Source organism: Heptranchias perlo, chromosome 19 (genome assembly GCF_035084215.1).
Source record: "Heptranchias perlo isolate sHepPer1 chromosome 19, sHepPer1.hap1, whole genome shotgun sequence".
NCBI classification, from domain to species: domain Eukaryota; kingdom Metazoa; phylum Chordata; class Chondrichthyes; order Hexanchiformes; family Hexanchidae; genus Heptranchias; species Heptranchias perlo.
The window spans coordinates 16,641,455-16,662,944 of record NC_090343.1 but is presented as its reverse complement, the minus strand read 5'-3'; the positions used below and the strand labels follow the sequence as shown (position 1 = coordinate 16,662,944).

The window sequence follows — 21,490 nt, the reverse complement described above, 5'->3', positions numbered from 1 at the left end:
AACCCATCCACCTTAAACAGGTCCCTCCTGTCCCGGAACTGGTCCCAATGCCCCAGGAATCAGAAGCCCTCCCTCCTGTACCAATGCTCCAGCCACGCGTTAACCTGTTTTAACCTACTGTTCCTATGCTCACTAGCGTGTGGCACTGGGAGTAATCCAGAGATTACTGTCTTTGAAATCCTGCTTTTTAACTTCCTCTGTAGGTGCTGAAACTCTGACTGCAGACCTCGACAATTTACCTTCCTATGTCATTGTGGTTCCCAGATGGACTACGACTTCTGGCTGTTCCCCGTTCCCCCTCAAAATGTTCTGCACCCTCTCAGTGATGTCCTTTACCTGGCACCAGGGAGACAACACACCACTCGGAATTCAGTAGGCAGTTGCAGAAACACCTGTCTATGCCCCTGATTATCGTATCTCCAATAACAACTGCATTTCTTTTACCCCCCTGTGCCGTGGATTTGCTCCTGACTGCACTCTCCTGAGGTGTCAACACCCTCACTGGCATTCAACGCTGAATACCGGTTTGTGAGTGCCATACTCCCAGAGTGTTCCTGTTTTTCCTAGTCTATCTGGTGGTCACCCACTCCCTCTCTGCTTGAACTTTCTGTAGCTGCGGGGTGACCACCTCCTGAAACGTGCTATCCATGAAACTCTCAGCTTCCTGTACGCACTGTACTGACGCCAGCAACCCCTCAAGCTCAGAAACTCTGAGCTCGAGCAATTGGCGGCACTTCCTGTACATGTGGTTTTCCAGGACACACAAGGTGTTCTGGAGTTCCCACATGGCACAGGTTGTGCATGCGACAGGCCCCAGCTGTCCTGCCATGTTAGCTAACAGTTATTTAAACTGTTTGTTTAGCTTTAAGGCAATTTACTGTTTATCTAACACTAAAACACTAACCACTAAAAAACACTAGCCAACCACTGAAGATGCTAACCACTAAGAACACTAACCAATGAACTAAATACTGACTTACCCTCGGCGTTCCTCCTTGTCTTGTGACCTCATTTTTTGACCTTCTCTTGATTTTTGATTCCTTGCACAGCTCTCTTTATGCTCTGCTCAGTCTTAGTCTATAGTTACTTGGTTTAAATCACTCTGCATCTCCTTCCCCCTCTGTACCTAATTCTCACACTCACCAAATTCCCAGTTGAATGTCCTCACTCTGTTTGCGCTTCACTCTGTTAGAGGTTCACTCTCTGTCTTTGCTAACCTCTATGCTCAAGCTCTCAAATTGGACAGCTCTTTCAAAGAGCCAGCACAGGCATGACAGGCCGAATGGCCTCCTTCTGTGCTGTAAGATTCTATGATTCTACAACCCTTGTCTATTTTTAATATAATTCTGCTGCTTTTGGTGTTCCAATGGTTGTGAGACAAGCTGTTCAGAGGAGTGTAAGGGATGGACCAAATAGCCCAAGGTCTCAGCAAATATTAGATATGGGTAACACCATTATAATTGTTAATGGGTCCATTCCTGATCAACCGAATGTAAAATGCATAATTACAGAATACAAAACCATCTCAAGTGTAATGTGACCTTTATTTAGCCATATAATACTCAGAAGTAGTACAAAGTTTCATTTAAAACTTAGGTGCCAAATCCTGTTGCAGATACTGTTATTCTTGTGTCCCTGCTTTTCACTGTAGATGATTTGCTTTAAGCTCTTTTTACTCCATTGCTTTGCAGGAGTTTCCATTATTATTATTCATGACACTTTCAACCTAATTTATATTTAAGATTAACTGAGTGCTCACAGTGTCTTGGATTGTTTTGATCATATTTGTATTGCCACATTTTCCAACATTCATACAACATATGATACTAGCCTATACTAATTTAAAACTTCATACAAAACTTAAGAGAAGCAAAATTGCTGTTTAGAATAAATGCATCGCATCAGTGGCGAAAGGTGTGCGCTGTAAAGAGATTTTGAAATGTAGTGAGAGTAGAAGCAGATACAATATGTATTTTTAATCGTCCTTATCCTTGGCGCCATGTTTCAGAATGCGGGTGAATTCCACATAGTTGAAATTGCTTTTCTTGTCAATTGGTGCTTCTCGGAAAAGTTCATCGACTTCCTCGTCTGTGAACCTGTCTCCCATTGTGGTCAGCAGCTCGCGCAGGTGGTCTTCATGAATGAAACCTACAGGAAATTGAACTTATTACTACATGACTGTCTCAAATCGTGTTTTATTTCATTTCAGTTGAAGAATCAGCTGATGTCTTTTGGAGCCTACTGATTTCGATTGTCGATGGTTATGTAAATAGCAGAGGTAATCTGAATAAGCTCAGTGTGTGCATTGTTGACATCTTACCTAATGCACTTGTTCATCTGAAATGTTTTTAATTGAGTGGAATTATGCAGACACAAATGTATTTTTCTTGCTGGTGTGAATTCTGTCCAGCTGCACAATTGAATCATGTGTTTTATTTGGATATTGTTTGTTGACTGTTGAATATTATTAGTTTGACTGAAAATCTTGATTTTTAAAAAATTAGTAGCTTAAGAGAGAGGTTACTTCAGTTCTTCTGTTGATTGATCAGGTGGCGAAAGGCTCATTTTGATCTCCTTGCTTGCAAGAAACCATTGGATACAATACTGCCAATACCGAAAGTATTAAAAAAAGATGAACTCTATTGAATTTACCTTGCTAGCAATCAGGACGTAGTTATTTTAGCTTTGAGACAATTTTTTCAGGAAGGGGTAATTCAACTATTATGGATTTTGATCACTGTTTATATTCTGGAGTTGTACTATTTGTTGAACTTTTGGATGCCATAGTCTTGTTACGCAAGATTAGGGCTCATGGGATTGGGGGTAATATATTAGCATTGATTGAGCATTGGTTAACGGACAGAAAACAGAGAGTAGGAATAAATGGGTCATTTTTGGGTTGGCAGGTTGTGGTGGGGTGCCGCAAGGATCAGTGCTTAGGCCTCAGCTGTTTACTATAATGACTTAGATGAAGGGACCGAGTGTAATGTACCCAAATTTGCTGATGATACAAAGCTAGGTGAGGAAGTAAACTGTGAGGAGGACACAAAGAGATATAGACAGGTTAAGTGAGAAGGCGGCAGATGGCGTATAATGTGGGGAAATGTGAAATTATCCACTTTGGTAGGAAGAATAGAAAAGCAGAATATTTTTTAAAAGGCGAAGAGGCTGAGAAAGGTTTTGGGAGAGCACAATCAATTTAACTCTTTGGCCCCGATATTAGCGGGGAGGCGGGATGGCAGTGAGGGGGGCGATTGGGCGTGTGGCAAACCCACATAATCCAAACTTACTGTTTCCGACGTGATCGCACATTGATTGATAGTGGTCAACGTCCTCTCCGGGTTTTGCCCCCGGCAGCTAGCCTGATTGACAGGCTGGCTGCCATCAGGAGCTGCAACGTGAGGTGGTGGGGGGGGGCGGGAAAGAGAGAGCGAGATGTCATCCGGTGCTGGACTGGAAGACCGATGTGGGAGGGGGGGGGGAGAGAATGGAAGATCCGGCACTGGACTGGAAGACAGGGGGGAGAGGGGAAGATTGGGTGGGAGGAGGGGAAGATCGGGAGGGTGAGATTGGGGGGACTTCAGGAGGGTGAAGAGGGGGACATCGGAACAGGTTTCAAAGGTAGGTTTCACCAGGCATGAATCAGAAGCGGTGGGCAAGGTAAGTTTAAAAAATCTTTCTAATCCCTTCATCTGTCACAGGTAAAGTGCCTTAAGTACCTCAATGAGCTACATTTGGCTCTATAACTGTCATCCAGTTTCGGATCGCCCGTGCGCACACAGGTGGGTCCCTGGGAAACTCGGAAGCTGGTGGGTTGGAGCCGGCTTCAGAACCCGAACGGAATTTGCGCGATTTTCGGAATCCCCCTGCCCCCTTGCACTTGCATTTGCCTCCTAAAATCACCCCCTTTATCTGGGTAAAGATTTTATTTCCTAAGAATAGATGGAAACAGAATGTCATATTGTGGATGCTACTTTGTCTAAATTAGCCTATCTAAGATGTAGCATTTACTAGTAACATGCTGCAAAAAAAAATCATTGTTCCTTTCCTATATTTCAACAGTGACTACACTTCAAAAAAGTACTTCGTTGGCTGTAAAGTGCTTTGGGATGTCCTGAGGTTATGAAAGGTGCCATATAAATGCAAGTTCTTTCTTTCACTTCACATGTAACAACTTTTCTATTAAAACTCCCTTCTCCTATCAAAGGATCAGCCTGTACTCCTCAGTTGTATTAATACACCACTCCTTCTTCACGTCTGATGATGTGACCATAGTTCCGAGCTGTATGAATGCACTGCTCCCTCTCCCTTTAGCACCATGCGACTGTAGTTCATAGCTGTATTGATAGTGCTCCTCCTTTCTACTGAAAGTTACCACAACACGTAAAACTAAGCAACAGCAGAAGAATATACAGTGCTGTGTGTCAGAACTGGGTGATACATATTTAGCTGTACAGAAAATGGGAGGCTGCACTACTTGTACTGAATAATGTTTTGGTAGGGGTACATTTCAGGCTATATAGCACAGCCTTTGGGATCAAATTGTGTAGAAACTAAAAATACACTACTGCAGTCTTTAATATTATCTAAACTATTGCAATTTTTTTAATTGAAAAAGTTAGTGGTTGGATGATAGCAAAGTTTTCACAAATTAGATTTGTTTTATGCATTTTTACTGAGCTATATAGAAGAGCGATTTTCAATTATTTTTGCATGGAGAACCTCCTGAATATGTCGACACGCTTCAAGGAACCTCATGCAATTATTAACATATTCCCTGGGACTGCCTATCCTAACTTTCAGAAGATGGTGTCTGCTACCCGATGAAAATTAATGCTATGATTGCAGAAAACATGCTCTTGGTAAATAATGAGCACATTGGTGAGTCAACAAATACAGACAAAAAATGGATATCTGACATCATATCGATAGAAATTTGGTGACCTGAGGGACCTATTAGGACCTCCTTATGACTTCCCTCGAGTCCAGGGACCCTAGTTTGAAAATCTATGACAGAGAAGAATGCTATCTTGTGTATGCAGGATGTTTGTGACATCATACATTTTTCATTCTGATAAAAACTCTTAGAAGTAAGGTAAGCAGAAGTATAATAATAATTCTAAATTTTCTGAATAATTCAGTTGTTGCATGTAATTTGTGAATCCAGGAGCATAGTTCAGGAGGTTTACATATACAACTTGATCACAAAGGACATCAAATGGAGTTAATATCCTGTAACATTGTTGTTTTAATTCAATGGGTTCTCAGAGAATTGTAGCTCCATTGCACAGCTTTACAAATAAGTAACTTGAGTGCCAGTTCAAGGCCACAGTAACCATAGCCTCAAACTTTTTATCTAGTCAGGTGTTTTTTTAAACCAACTCTAACAGGAATTATATCGTATCCAGCAGGGACTGTCCAGTCATCATTACAGTCATGTACATCCGATAAATTATATCCACATGTCTTATTCACATGGGGTAGCAGAACTCAGGGATACAATTAATTAGAGTATTCTCGAACTGAAGTGAATAACTAAACAACTTTTAAAACTGTGACAGTTATTCCTACACCTACTGGCTATTACAGTAGTTGCTGCTAAGTCGAACCTAAACAATTGCTGGTATCAGCGGAGCTTGAGAAGTGGAGAATTTAGCAAGGGTCACAATGTAATATGATTAAGATGTTATATAGCTGAATAGACTTAAAATAAAACGTGAACATTAATCATACATACAATCTGCTGTCAGCCTAGTGATGCTTACTAATCTAAATCTTTTAGAACTGCTGGCAGCATTGGGCTTCTTTCTCTTTGTGCTTTTAGAATAGATTCTAGAGATTACTGACTTATTAAAAGCAGTTTACCTGTCCCTTCTTCATCAAAGCAAGCAAAGGCATTTCGAATGACATCTTCTGGATCCGTGCCATTTAGTTTTTCACCAAACATGGTCAGGAACATGGTGAAGTTAATGGGGCCAGGAGCTTCATTCATCATCCCTTCTAGGTACTCATCTGTCGGGTTCTTTCCTGTTCACAAGGGTTCAAAGTTGAAAGTGAGCTGCCTGCATTGTTTCATTCAAGGTCTGTGCAGTAGAAGGCAGCTGACTATGCAGTAACTGAGTTCTCCTTAGCAGGCTTTACAGCATTTGTGGAGGAAATTGTGCAGCTTAATGTAACAAAACAGCCTTTTTTCGAGACAGCTTTTTCAAAAATTAACATTTGAGGAAACAATATATTTGTATCCTGTGTATGTTACTATATTTCATTAAGGTGGTTGTGATTGACAACAGAACAAACACATTTGGCCTACTCATCATTTGACAACTGTTTCATACCATTGAGCTCTCGATAATATGTGTTGTGCAAACAAGCGCAAACAGAATTTTAAACAATATTTACCAGTTATACTTTATGCAAACAATTAGGAGTTGGGGAAACCTAAAGGACTTTTTTTTAAAGTTCTAATATGAAGTAATTGACTAATAAAATGTAGGCCACAATTCCCATGAAAATGCTGTACATTTTTGTAGATATTTCATAGCTTTACCAAGGGAAGCCAGCATATCATGCAGATCTTCTTTGTCAATGAAGCCATCACGGTTTTGGTCTATCATGTTGAAAGCCTCTTTGAACTCTTGGATCTGAGACTGATCAAACATTGCGAACACGTTGGAAGTCGCACGCTGAGGGCGCTTCTTTGCGGTCTTTGCCTTTGCTCTTTTGCTGGACATGTTGATGTCTTAGTGGCCTGGCAAATAAAGGAACATAAGTTAAAAGCTTTATTAAAAAAAAATGCACCACAAATAGTAGACATACTGCAAGACACTTCAGATTCATGTTTTAGCAAGTCTGGGGCTACTTGACTGGTAGAAGAGAATTGATTTGTGAATGCCATCAAGTCACTGAACCTATAAAGGAGTTAAATGAACTCATATTTTTTCAGCAGCATTCCCTGGAAGGTAATTACTAGGATTAATCTCTTAATTAGGGAAATGCTGCAAAACCCACAACATGGATTAGGTGAAGCTCACCATATTAAAATCAGAACATGGTGAAATATCATAAATAGCTTTTTATTTCCCACAGAAACTAAAATTTTGCTGAAGATAGTGAGGTGGTTTCATTTTAGATTCGTTGTTATGCTCTGCAATTACCTGAGGAATGTTCATTTTTTAAAATAAAACTTTTTTCATCTAAATGGGACACTGATATTGTAAAGCTGAATATTTTACAAAGTAAAATTGGAGATAACCACAGAACCTCAAAATATTCGAGGTTGGAGTATATTTATTGTAATAAAGAATTATTTTTGTTATCTTTATCCCAATTTTACTAACATGCAGAAATGCTCTTTCAATGAAAAGATTAATTTATTTTCAGGCTTTTTATTAGCATAGTCTAAAAGGATTACAGTGTGGATGAGTACAAGTTAACTATTATAAGGACTTGTGTTACATTATTGGAACATTCCAAAATGTATTTTTACAAGATGATTAGAATTAAATTGAAATGAGTCCAATTATAGTCTTTGCCTATTTCATTACCAGAATTTGTATAGAGTGTTACAATAATTAGCAGTGTCTGAAATTCCATACCGTAGGTGGGCAATTCCCCTATAATCAGCTTCCCTTGGATTTTAATACTCACAGGAGACACATTCAATTTTGTATTTATGCTTCCTGGATGGCCCTGAGCTAAAGTCTCTGAGCCATACAGCCTGGAACGGTTCCAGATTTGATCTCCAGGCTTTGCTGTGTTAGCTGATGTCAGCTGGGATAGTGGAAGAGGCCCATCAGCTGGCTGCAGGATCCCTTGGTGAGGGAGGAGAAAATTCTCCAGTGCTTCCAGATTGTTGGGATCATACCTGCTGGAATTGCACCAGGTGAGGACAGGAACAGGTTTGGCTGTAAACCCTCCCCTCCACAGTCTAATACCTTGCTGACACTCACCATCAAGGTGCACACATGAATGAGTACGTGGGAGAGGCACTGAAAGGTGACCACTGCCCATGAAACCGTATGTCAGTAAGGGAGTTTAACACCTTCAGAAGAGGAAGGGAAATTTTAAAAAAATTGGAAGGGGGAAAAACGTTCATTACAGAAGGATTGGTGTCCCTTTCCTGCTAAATTTGGGAAAATTTATGTACATTTAATAAAATTCAGTCACTTTTTCGAGTGGAGTTTGTCTGTCAAGGAAATATTTAAATAGCAACCCACAGGAAATAGAACAGATCCATACACTTGCATTTTTGGCTCTGTTTTTAATTAGATGCTGTTTGAAAGTACAGGAAAAGAACAGAACTGGGGCTGTATTAAGCCTATGTGTCCTTCACTGCCTTTGTGTTATTCGTTACTTTACCACTCTCTTCAAACTGATTTCGAATAATGGTTATGGAGGCCACCCATTTGACTTTGTGGTGATCTGCAATTTTACTGCAACTCCACCCACCCCACTCCCCAGGAAAAAAAAAGGAAGAATTTGGCTGTGATACAATCATTATTTTGGTCTTGTTTTTCCCCCTTCTCCAATATATTTTCACTTTGCTTTCTTCTGGAAGTAGTGACCCGTACTGAGATATGGTCCACTAGCTCACAGCAGCCCTCCTGTACTCCTTACTATCCCTCATACATGAGTCTGGACTGAGTTTTGGCAGACTATCCAACAAGATGCTCCACCTGGATAAGCTTGATCCTGTCCTCCTGTGTGCATTTCAAGCAAGGGGCAATCAAGAGAGGAAACCCTGGTCCGTTTTATTTCACTCTTTAGGTTAGGGACGGTGTGGTCAGTCATGGCTCCCTCACCACCACTGTGCTACCGACCAGGGGTTGAACATGGGACTGTCTGGTCTGTATAGGCCAGAGCAGTCAGGGAACTGACAAATATAGCTTTTAATAAATCTCAAGACAGTTTTAGATGCTTTCCAAGCCTTCTTTGTTGCTTTCAGATTTCTATGTTCAAGTAATTGGAAAAATATATTTGATTTTCCCTTTAAGCAGTTCAAAATATAAAAGCAGAACATTCATTTTGAATGTCAAGTTAGGCAGCAATTCTGGAGCCTGACTGGGTATGAGGTCCATTTTTAATCATACTCAATTGCACATTTCATTAACAGTAATTTGTTTCAAATGAAATTGCTGGGATTATTTATTATGGCATTAGTTTCACTGCAATTCTACAGCTGTCTCCTATTACAAGAGACTTTGAAAGAGTGGCTTATTTCTTGTCATGAAGAATCAAACATTAATCAGCTATCTCTGGGCCAAAATGAAAGAAAGAAGCTCTTGTTCCATTTTTTTTTATCTTCAAAGTTCATGATCGAAGCAGTCCATTGAAAATGCAAAACGGGAAATAAAAATTTACTAACCTATAACTGTGTTTAGAAGCCTCCATACTGAACAAGGGGGATTTCTAAAATCATGTTCGCAATGACTTATTTACTTTGCCAACTTAAATTGAGCATCGTCTTTTGCAATAGAAAACAATTTCTTAATTTATTACCAAAGTGTACCAGTACTTTCTCTGAACTTAGTATATACAGCCCCTGACACTCTCCTGATGGTTTGGTAGGTAAACGCACCATGTAATGTTGCACCCAGGTATACCACCCAGATTTGACCCCTGGTCTGCTCTGAGTTAGCTGATCTTATTGAGGGTGGCAGAAGGATGCTTCAATTAGCTTCAATGTCTCTTGGTTAGGGAGGGACAAAAATAAATTGAATCAAAATTAGGCAGGGTTCCTGCTCCAGATCGCTATCCACTGACCCCTGCTGGAAATGTGCATATGTGAAAATCAGGTGAAGACAGAATTGGACTTGGCTATAATGCATCCTGTGGGTGAATAACCTGCCGACTCTCACTGTCTAGTCTCGTGTGAAGAACAGCCACCCGAGCAAGGTACCAGAGAGCACTTGGTGCTCGTGAAACCACACCCCAGACAAGGTGTCAGTGCCTTCAGGAGAGAAAAATTAAGCTAACAAGTGTAGTGATTTGGTTACTTTGCACAGTCCATGCAAAATCATCATGAGGATATGTTGGATGCACAACTCGCAAGGAATCACTCGTTCTGTAAGCAACCAATCCTACTGCAAAATAATAGTTTGTGATTGTTTCAAATGATGGCTTGCTGTGATCATAATATTCTGTACAACAGTAAGTATCCAAACTTCAAACTACTTTGTACTTCAACATTTTTCACTAAGGATTATATGTGATGCTCTTAATCTATTTCATCACGTCAGTCACGAGATGTCACGTAATGTAGATAACAATGCAAATTGGGAAGTATTCAAACCACACTCTTTTTGTTGCATATTTCCACTTATAATTTTATGTGTCTGTTTCCCTCATGCAAGTGTGAACTCTAGTGTACATTTTGTTGCCTTTATGTTTTGACATTTAAATCTCAATTCTGCTAAGGTCCCAATTATATGCTTAAAAGTGAAAATGTACTACTGACCCAAATTTGTTTTTTCTATAGGTTGTATTTGGAGCTAGAAATTACACTTGAAATTGGGGTTAAGAAACATTCGACTAGAAATTTGCACACAGGGGGCATGGGGCACACTGCATGGATCTGCTCAACTATTCCAATGGTTTCCTGGCTGGCCTCCCACCTTCCACCCTCCGTAAACTTGAGCTCATCCAAAACTCTGCTGCCTGTATCCTAACTCGCAACAAGTCCTGTTCACTTATCACCCCTGTCCTCGCTGACCTACATTGGCCCCCAGTCCAGCAATGCTTTGAGTTAAAAATTTTCATCCTTGTGTTCAAATCCTTCCATGGCCTCATCCCTCCCTATCTCAATAACCTCCTCCAGCCCTACAACCCTCTGAGATCTCTGCGCTCTTCCAATTCTGGTCTCTTCCGCATCCCCAATTTTCATCGCTCCACCATTGGCAGCTGTGCCTTCAGCTCTGGAATTCCCCCCCTAAACCTCTCCGCCTCTCTACCTCTCCCCTCCTTTAAGTCGCTCCTTAAAATCTACCTTTTTGACTAATAACTCTTTACGTGGCTCGGTGTCATATTTTGTCTGATAACATTCCTGTGAAGCGCCTTGGGACATTTTTACTATGTTAAAGGTGCTATATAAATGCAAGTCTTGTTGTTAACGTGCCACACATGCTGGCAGCTCATTATCATGTGTCACGGCGCTACCGTGCTGCTTATTGATTGCGCGCCTGTTTGGGAGCACGGGATGTCCTGAGACCGTTAAAGGCGATATATATATATATATATATAAATAACATGTAAATGATTTGTACAATTTAGGTTCTCTCCTGACTCTTATTGTGTTTGCAGCAATATGCAGTTTCTGTAGGTAGACCTGGCCTCCTATTATCAGAAACTTATAACCATATGCGTGCTGTGAATGGGAGTTGCAAGGATTAATAATTACTCTTTTACTGAGTTATTTTAGACTGGAGGCTGCACGAGCTGCTCACCATGCATTCTTGCCCTCTCTAAAAGACAGAGATCACTAGGTCATCTTGTTCAGGATAAAACTAATAATCAAACTTATTTACAAGATTTACAATTACTCAGAAGCAAAAGGAACACAGCAGAATAGTTAGCAATACCGATACTTAATTTATCCGCTACTTTAAACTATTTCAGAAATAACAAAATGCCTAAAATCTTAAGAGTTCTTTCCAGAATCTTTTAACTGAGCCTTGTGATGATGATAAAGGGTTCTGCACTTCATACAGCACCATCTCACCACTATGACACGGAAATCAAACCGTTGACTACAGGGACCTACTGTGTAAAGTCAGATATACTTAAAATTCTCTGGGCAGGCGTTTGACACTCCAGGTCAAAGAAGCTTGTTCAGACTAGGCATGTAAACATGCTTTTAATCAAGCTTAGTTTTCAAGTGGTTAATGTATGAACCGTCAAGTTACAGCATTTGGAAGGACCTTATTGTCTTTTTACACCTGCCTTGCATATCTCAAATAGCTTGATTTCCAGAAACAAATCACAATGATTGTGATGTACCAACTAACTTGGATTTCAACCAGCATTTCAAAGCAAGGATTGCAGATGCAATTAACTGATTGACTAACCCCCTTTCCTCAGCAGACCAACTGGTTAGACAGCACCCACAGAAATGTGCATATCCATAGATAATGTTGTGTATTACTGGATCTCAACACCTCCGCCCCCCCCACCCAATTCACCTCCCCCACCTCAACACACGGAGTCTTTTCAGCTAACAGTTTTACAGTTTTATTTTAAATTCACAATATAGTGGCCAATGGAAAATAGATATTACAGTTTGAGGGTTATTAGAATATGGAATGCGATAATGTTGTTGAGGGAATTACATAAACATGTGAAAAAAAAATATTAAGAGGGCCAAGGAAAGAGCAGGGAAATGGGAATAGAGTAGTTAGCTCTATCTCTGTTGCGGAGCTAAAACCAGCACAATCATTATGGGCCAAATTGTTTCCTTCCCTGATTCTTAATAATACAAAGGTATCAGCCATACTTATCTGCTTATTTATGATTTAAAAATTTATAAGCAAAACCCATTTATTTGCATGAAATTTTCCTCTACCCTCATTTGGATATTTCTATTAGATTGTCTGCACCTTAAACCAGAATCAGTCAAGAACCCAAGAGAATTGAAAGCATTTAAATGCACGTAAATGCATTTTCCTAATGAATCATCTGCAAAATACAGATGTTACTCTCTCAGATTGCAGATATTTGTTGGACTCCCTGTTCATTTTTGAATAACTGTCTCCAGTTCTGATCATTTGTAGTGAAATAGGAAGTGCTGTATTTTGGAATTCCCATTGCGTTATGCCTAATCTACAGTTAATTGCAAGTGCATCTTAGAATCAGCCTTTATAATGGACATAGTTGAATGACAATGAAAGCCTCAAACAGAAGGAGTAGCAGGAATTTAGTGGGTATTAAACACAGTAAAACTTGTCTGTGGCAATTTCAGCTGTTTGATTTGTTTTCTAAATTTTGTTCAAGTCTGACCCTTACCAGAGCCATGCCCAGATGTAATTAAGTATGTACATGTAGTTCTTACATTGTGGGTAAGAGTTAATTCAGGAAGCATTCCTTAAAACAGATTCTCCAACTGTAGATTAAAAGCAAAATGCTGCAGATGCTGGAAATCTGAAATAAAAACAGAAAATGCTAGAAAAGCTCAGCAAGTGAGGCAGCATCTGTGGAGAAAGAAACAAGAGTTAATGTTTCAGGTCGAAGACCTTTCGTCAAAACCCTTCTGACCAGTTCTGACGAAAGGTCTTCGACCTGAAACGTTAACTCTCTTTCTTTCTCCACAGATGCTGCCTCACATGCTGAGCTTTTCCAGCATTTTCTGTTTATATTCTCCAACTGAAGCTTAGTTTCCAAGCTCTGGTACTGGCTGCCCGAGAAACTGCAAGTGTGGCCCTTTCCAATTAAGACAACTGTGCTAGTTAATAGAGTTCATTAATATATCTAAATCTTCAGAACTTGAAAAGCAGTTGATACTAAATAAACCATAGTTTCCTATCCTAAGCCGTTTCCTTATATCTAATCCAGCCTCCAAGGTGCCACACTATTTGATACAAACACCCACTTGTCATTACAGTGCCCCTGCCATTACTATCTTCTTAGAGGACTTCATATTCATCTGCTAAATACCTACATTACCACCACAAATATCAACTACATTTTTAAAGATTCTTACACTCAACAAATATGATAGCTGGTGTTTTTATACCACTACCCAAATCTTTTATCAGTCAAAACGGATTGCGTTGTATAAATCATAGTCCTTCTCACATATACCAAGATGGTGCTGTATTAAATATCAGAAGATAGGCAATTTCAATAAGTGTTACCAGTATCAGCTCTAACTGTGCATGAACCTTAAACCACTGCATAATGATCTCATAAATCCAGAAGTTCAGACCTCACTGAAATCCGCAGATCATTCAAACCACTTTGGTGAAGGGATTATTCTTTTTTTTTCCACACCAATTTTCTCCCCTGACTAACTCTACTAAGAGCATTGATTCCTCGCTGGGTACAGTTCCATAGTCACTTTTTACACTGTCTGTACCTCACCCAAATAGCCATTCTTCATCTGTGATCATGGACAGTATCAGCAACCTATTTGATCACAGAAGGCATCATTGCTAAACCTGATTCTGTCCTCACCTGACCTACACACACACACTTCCAGCATTAGTCAGTGGACAATGATCAGGAATGTGAACCCTAAGTATTGTCCCACTCCCTAATTCAATAGCAGGACCCCTCCTGCCATCCAGGCCGAGATGTACTGACTTGGGACTTTCATGGTGAGTACAGCTGAGTTACTCAGTGGATAAACTCACTGAGCCATAAGGAGACCAGGCATTAATAATTTAAACTTCTGCAGACAGAAAGCACAATTCTATTCTTAAATTTATTGGTCCTTATATTTAAAGAAATGCTTACACCTTTAAGAACTAGAAATGATTTAAATCAACTACGTAATCAATCACCCTCTTTTTTACATTCTGCTGCTATGAGAATAAACCACAGTTATTTTTTTCCATGGCTTTCTAACACTCTAACCATGTAATTTATTAAAATAATCCATTCATACACCACAGACTATTCGTACTTGTATTTATCCAGATGGCTGAGAATAGTTAATCGAGTAAAAGCCTGCATTCCTAAGGCCTAGAGTAATGGTATCTTACCATGGACGAGCTTTTAACAGGCGTCATAACTGCCACACTTATGACTGAAAGTGGTTTATTTACTGCTTGTTGTAAATGTTCCAGTGTGTATTGTCCGAGACATCAGCTGCCCCATATGCTTTAATGAACTGTTTGCACCCAATTCCAATATACTTCATGTTAATATTAAACCATAGCAAGAAGCATCAAGTGCCAAATGGATAATTATTGGATATGTATTATAGAGCCAATTAAAAACAATAAAAATAAGTATCTTACTGCTGCCAATTTTGTGTGACAACACAGAATTTGGGAAATTTGAACTGATACGTGAACAACAACAATATGCTCGATTGTGTCAAAGGCTGCACAGTCAGATGAGGGGCAGTTATTGTTAATCTGCTGGCAGAGCCAACGGGGCAGTAGTGGATGGGGTGAGCGGGACGGGAAAGAGGTTGACGAGATTAGCCCCCAATGGGCAAGAAAGGAGGATGGGATAGTTGGGATTGCTGCTCGTATGGAGGCAGCGACGGGTGTCTCGATGGGCCCTTTGGAGAATGCCGAGAGAAGCGTAAAGGGTAACTGTGGACTTATCCAAGGGGGATTCAAGCTTGGGACAGTGGCAGGACAGTGGTGCTTAGAAACAGAAGTTTGAAAATTAAAACGATCTAAATTTGAATCTGTAGAATGTATATACATACTTCACTTGGATAGAGACAATACTCACAATGAGATTCACCAACACCAAGTTATTGTATCCTATTGTTTTTAAAATATTCTTGACTTTTAGATTTTCTTATGCCGTGTACTAGTTCCTTACCATGGATTCAGACAGCCCTCTTCCACATGATTACCATGGAATACTCTATCTACTACCAGGACATACAGAGTATTCCACGGTGATTCAATCGTAGAATCTCCCTCTACTGAGAAGAACCTGACATATGCTTTAGGCCTAACCAAGATAGTCCAGCAGATTGTAATTTGCCATGCAGGAAATTATAAACACAACCTATGTTTTACCATTCCAAGGCATAATGCAGTATCACAACTATCAATTGTTAAACCCAAACTGTGAAACTACACAAGCATGTCCACATTGGTTGGATTTAATAGAACATTCATTTAGGTTAATTACGAAAAGGGTATCCACATCCTAATTGGTTTTAAGATCTAAATGTCAGCCCAAACTAACCTCTAGATCACATACATTTAGAATGCATTGCATACCATCTATTATTTAATATTAAAAAAATCACCTCACTTACTATCTAACTAAATAGAATAATATTTACTTTATAATGCAAATTATTACCTGCTTATGGCAAATTCTAATCTCACTTTAACTGCTTTTATATTGTTTTTATGCTGCCAGCTGCCAATATAAAGGTCTCATACAGCTGGCAGGTAAACACGCAAGATTTTTTACAGGGTCTTCCTGACTGTTGCCAGTCTTCCTGGGGCCGGTGCAAGCACTATTGTGACAACTGCAGAACAATCCTGGTAGTAATGTCATCACATTTCTTTACTGGGAGATTATTTATAGGCAGGTCACTTTCTGTGCATGTCATGATGCCATTACTTCATGCATTTAGTAGTGGCTGAACTGTTGCAACCAGTCTGTGCACGCACAAAATACCATTGCAGCTAGTTTACAGGGAAACCAGTTGCACTACTTGGACATAAATGTGGGTGAAGAATACACTTGTTGCCTGCAATATAAAAATAACTATCGTCTGCCAAAATACACCTTTGATCAATGAGAATCTCTGTCTCAAAGTACTTAAGTCTCTGCCTACACTCTGCATCTCTTAATTGCACTTCTTTGAGCATACCATAATCCTTTAATTTTTCTCTCCATCTCCCCCCTCCCCCTCCCTTATCTCCTCAGGCCACACACTAAGTCTAGCAAAGAAAACAAGCAGTCAATCTTGTTCGATATATTCTGGGAGGTGAGCAAGGATAATGTGGGCAGGACTCTCCCGTTAAATCTCCCCCTTCACTGTCAGGCGTCTTAAGGCCTCATTGGTGCGCGCCCCCACAGCAGCATAGTTGAAATCTGAAACTTAGTTAGGAACCTAGTTACTTAGGAATGGGGAGAAAATCAAACCTGTGCCTTTCAGACCATTACACTGCACATTGGTTCTTAAATGCATTATGCCACCCTCTAATATTTATATGTATTTTTTAAAAAGCATTTTGCCCAATTCATCTTGAAGAAATAGATTTCAGCCTTTAATGGAAAAGTATGCATTAACTTGTAATGTAGGCTTAATCAGAAAGTACAGCAAATTCAAGTCAAACTGCAGATCAGGAAACACACAAAGGATCATAACTTTTATCGATGTGTTCAGTACCTGTACTTAACTTGCATGTTTCTGCATTCCTAAATGATCATGACACTCAATTAGCTGATTTCTTGCTTCGGGAAACTGTCATGGCAAACACAGTTCCATAATAAGTGGGAATGCGCTCAGTGTACAGATCTGCCTAGTGCCTATTTTACAAGTAAATCCCTTCAGTATATGGCGATTAGGTTGGAGTAATATTTAAGATTGTATAAAATGTAGTACAACAACAGCAACTTGCATTTATATAGTGCCTTTAACGTAGTAAAATGTCCAAAGGCGCTTCACAAGATCGTAATCAAACAAAACAAAACATAAGGAGATATTAGAACAGGTGAGGTCACCGAGGTAGGTTTTAAGGAGCGTCTTAAAGGAGGAGAGAGGAAAGGAGGTTTAGGGAGAGAATTGCAGAGCTTAGGGCCTAGGCAGCTGAAGACATGGCCGCCAATGGTAGAGTGATTAAAATCAAGGATGCGCAAGAAGCCAGTATTGGAGGAGCGTAGAGATTTTGGAGGGTTGTAGGGCCAGAGGAGCTTACAAAGATAGGGAGGGGCGAGGCCATGGAGGGATTTAAAAACAAGAATGAGATTTTTAAAATCAAGGCGTTACCAGACCAGGAGCCAATGTAGGTCAGTGAGCACAAGAGTGATAGGTCAACGGGACATGGTGTGAGTTAGGATACAGGCAGCAGTTTTGTATGAGCTCAAGTTTATGGAGGGTGGAAGATGGGAGGCCGGCAAAGAGAGCATCGTAATAGTTGAGTCTAGAGCTAACAAAGATATGGATAAGGGTTTCAGCAGCAGATGAGTGGAGGCATGGGTGAGACGGACGATGTAACAAAGGTGGAAGTAGGTGGTCTTGGTGAGGATATGGGGTCGTATATGTACGATTTTAAAGCTGAATTCCCCCAAAATTAAATCAGTGGCACAAATGCAGGTTAGGTCAGGATTGGGCTCGGCCGTGGTGCCTCTTTTGGTCAGATATCCTGCTGGCACTCACTATCTAGGCTCACACGTTAAGAACTGTCGCTTGGGTAAAGTGCTTGTGCATGGCTGGCATCTGTGAAATTGCACCTAACATAAGGGATTAGTTAGGGGAGAAAAAAAGAATGTGGCACAACATGTTTTGACTTTATGGGGGTGATTTTAAACCCCAAGAACGGGTAGGTAGGGGGCGGGTGGGAGTTGAAAATAGTTGTTTTTTTGGGTCGCAACTGCAAAATTTTCAAATTTTCCATTCCCAGTGGGAAGCCTGTACTTTTACGCACCGACATTAAATCCGGAAATAAAGCTGGGATGCAGTCGCGACCCAAAAAACAACTATTTTCAACTCCCAACCCGCCCCCAACCTACCTGTTCTTGTGGTTTAAAATCACCCCCTATATCTCTGTGTGGAATCTTTTAAGTTGCAGAACACAGCAGCTTTAATTGCTACAAGACAGTATCATATCCATGCAAGTGAAGAGCAAACTCATATAGATTTAAATTAACCCTGGTCACTTTTGTTTATACTTACTGTAAAGTTAATATTGCATTTTTGCCAACTTCCCTTCCTGGCCCCCATATGTACTGGCATTGTAAATGGTTCCCTTTCCTCAGGCTCTGCCTTTCTCCTTTTCAATACCTCTTGTCATGACCACCCTCCTCCAAAAATCCACTTTGGACTCCTCTGCCTTTGCGAACTACTGCCTCTTTCGTCTCCAAGGACCTTGATTGTTGTTTCATCCTGGCTCTGTGCTCATCCGTCCTATAACTCACTGTTTGAATCCCTCCAATCAGGTTTCCAAACCTATGACAGCACCAAAACAACCGCAATCAAAGCCACACACAACATTCTTTGTGACCATGGCCATTGTGTATTATCCCACATCGACCTCTCTGCAGCATGCAACACAGTGGATCATACCATCCTCCTCCAATACTTCTCTTCCATTGTCTATCTTGCTGGAACTGCCCTTGTTTGGTTCCACTCTTACCTATCCGATCATAGCCAGCGCATCTCTAGGAATGGTGACTCTTCCCATCCGGCACTGTTACCTTAGGATCCATCCATGGCTTCCTCCACTTTCTCATCTACATGATGCCCCTCAGACATGGAGGGCAGCTTTCACATGTACACTGATGATACCCAGCTCTACCTGTCCACCACCTTTCTTGACCCCTCCATTGACTCTGTATTATCAGACTGCTTATCCAACAGCCTGTTTTGATGAGCCTCAATTTCCTCTAGCTGTTCTTAACCTTGGGGTCCTCTTCAACCCTGAGATGAGTTTCCGACCCCATATCCTCTCCATCACCAAATTCACCTACTTCTACCTCCTTAACATTGTCCACCTCTGCCCCTACCTCAGCCTATCTGCTGCTAAACCCTCATTCATACCTTTGTCAACTTCAGACTTACTCCAATGCTCACTTGGCTGGCTTTGCATCCTCCACCTTCCGTAAAGATCACTTAATTCAAAACTCTGCTGCCTGCGTCCTATTTCACACCAAGTTCCACTGTCCCATTCCCCCCGCCCCATCCCCATCCTTGCTATTCGGACCTCAACAGTTAAAATTTTAAATTCTCATCCCCATGTTCAAAACCCACCATGGTCTTGCCCCTGTAAGTTTCTTTAGCCCTCCCCAAACTCTCTATTTCTATGACTCTGACCTCTTGTGCAACCCCCTCCTTTTGTTCTCCCCCCCCCCCACCCCACCATTTCCAGCTGTGCTTTCAGCTACCTAGGCCCTATGTTTTGCAAATCCATCCCTAAAGCCCTCTTCCTCTTCAACTCCCTCTTCTCCTTTAAGACACTTCTTAAAATCCACCTCTTTGACCAAACGTTTGGTCGCCTCTCCTAATCTATCTTTCTTTTGGCTTGATGTCTGCTTTTCTTCACACCTCTGTGAAGCACCTTCTGTTAGAAGCACTGTACAAATGCAAGTTGTTTTTGTTGTTCTGACATTTTAAACTAAATTCCACCTACTCCATTTTTTCAGCTACTGTTCTCATATGAACCTTTGCTCAGATCAGCATCTAGGAATAAAATTAATATTTTTATCAGATCCAGGAAAGTTTTTACACTTTTTAGCCACTTGCAATCCAGTTTACCCAGTTTGCAAACTGTCCCAGGTCGAATTTGCTCAAAAGTTCACGGATCATTTAACAAGCTAACCACTCTTTGCAATGAAGTCTTTATGCTACTCAGAAGCTCAGGAATGCAAGCAACAGTCTCTGGCTTTAAACTGAATACCAGACTAGTGCCTCAAGATAACACAGCTGTAATCATTGTCAAATGTACTGATTTTTTTCCCCAGAAGAATGTAGTGATTACTGACTACACAGAGCAGGCTCATGGGATCACAAACCAAGGTTTTCCAATATTTAAACAGTAGAGGTTGACAACATGTTAAAAGCAATTAATACCATTTGGGTTTTGTTTCATTATTTAAAAAATACTTTTGCAGCCTTCCATGAGGAAAAATCAATAAAGCATCTCTAAACAATGGGGGAAGGTTTCCTCTGGTAATAAGTTCTAGCGTGATCAGAAATAGTTCTCCTAGAATGCGTTAATAATTTTGCTGCTAATAGCAAACATAAGAAATAGAAAACATGAGAAATCTTCCTGCTGTGTTTATGATGTCAACATATAAGGAGCAGAGGAAATCTTCCCCAATATGAGCAGCTTAAACAGAGTGAAAAGTGTATGTTAACAATCAAAAGCTTTGATCTGAATGAATGTGCATTTTATACCGACTAAAAATGAAATCTGTAAAGGTCTTCAAACTCCTCAGTCACTTCTGTGATTGTATCTTGGAAAAACTGTTTACTGCTTTTGCCCAAGCATTTATAAAGTTTGAATCAAAGATCTAACAATGTATAAAAAGCATTTTGTACAACTAATCACATTTTATTTTTTTTAACTATATATATCTATCCTTGCTGTCTGTACCCTTTCATAAGGTTGTGAGTTGTTCTGTAAAGTTCACTTTGGCATTTCTTCATCTAAAGATGCATTTTTGGTAAACTGACATACAAGAATTGGTAGTTTATAAAGTTAAACATTCTCCTCAATTCATTATTTTGGCAAGAAAGGTCTAAATGTTGATAATTTACAACTATATGCTTAGACACGATATATTTAAATACTTCTTACCTGTATTCAAAAAAGATGAGAAATATAGAATTTTCTTCAAGTCTAAAGTAACAGAGCTATGCCAGTAAGTATTTGCTCTGCCTAAGCTGATGTACAGGTCATGTGTTCACACCATCCAATGTCTATTGACAGCTGTTTAAGTTCCCTCCCCTCCCATTCCAGGGATTTGTCCATACAAGGCAATAAAATGCTGACTGGATTGCTGCCAAATAGCTTGTTGTACAATGGATTTTGGCATATTAGCACAAGGAAATCCACACAAACAGATAAGATGCCTTATATAGTTGAAACTATCCAGTGAAGCCAAACCAGCACTTGTAATGCAGAAATGT

At 40.2% G+C, this 21,490-nt stretch overlaps 1 protein-coding gene across 1 annotated transcript; it reads right to left on the bottom strand.

Annotated features, from left to right (window-relative positions):
• Positions 1-1,525: 1,525 nt before the first annotated feature.
• LOC137335192 (myosin regulatory light polypeptide 9) lies at positions 1,526-21,266 on the bottom strand. The gene is made up of 4 exons (XM_068000391.1): positions 21,159-21,266; positions 6,548-6,748; positions 5,866-6,027; positions 1,526-2,148 (listed from the first exon to the last, which is right to left on the bottom strand). The coding sequence occupies exons 2-4, from the start codon at positions 6,729-6,731 to the stop codon at positions 1,976-1,978; spliced, it is 519 nt and encodes a 172-aa protein (XP_067856492.1). The 5' UTR covers positions 6,732-6,748; positions 21,159-21,266; the 3' UTR covers positions 1,526-1,975.
• Positions 21,267-21,490: the final 224 nt, after the last annotated feature.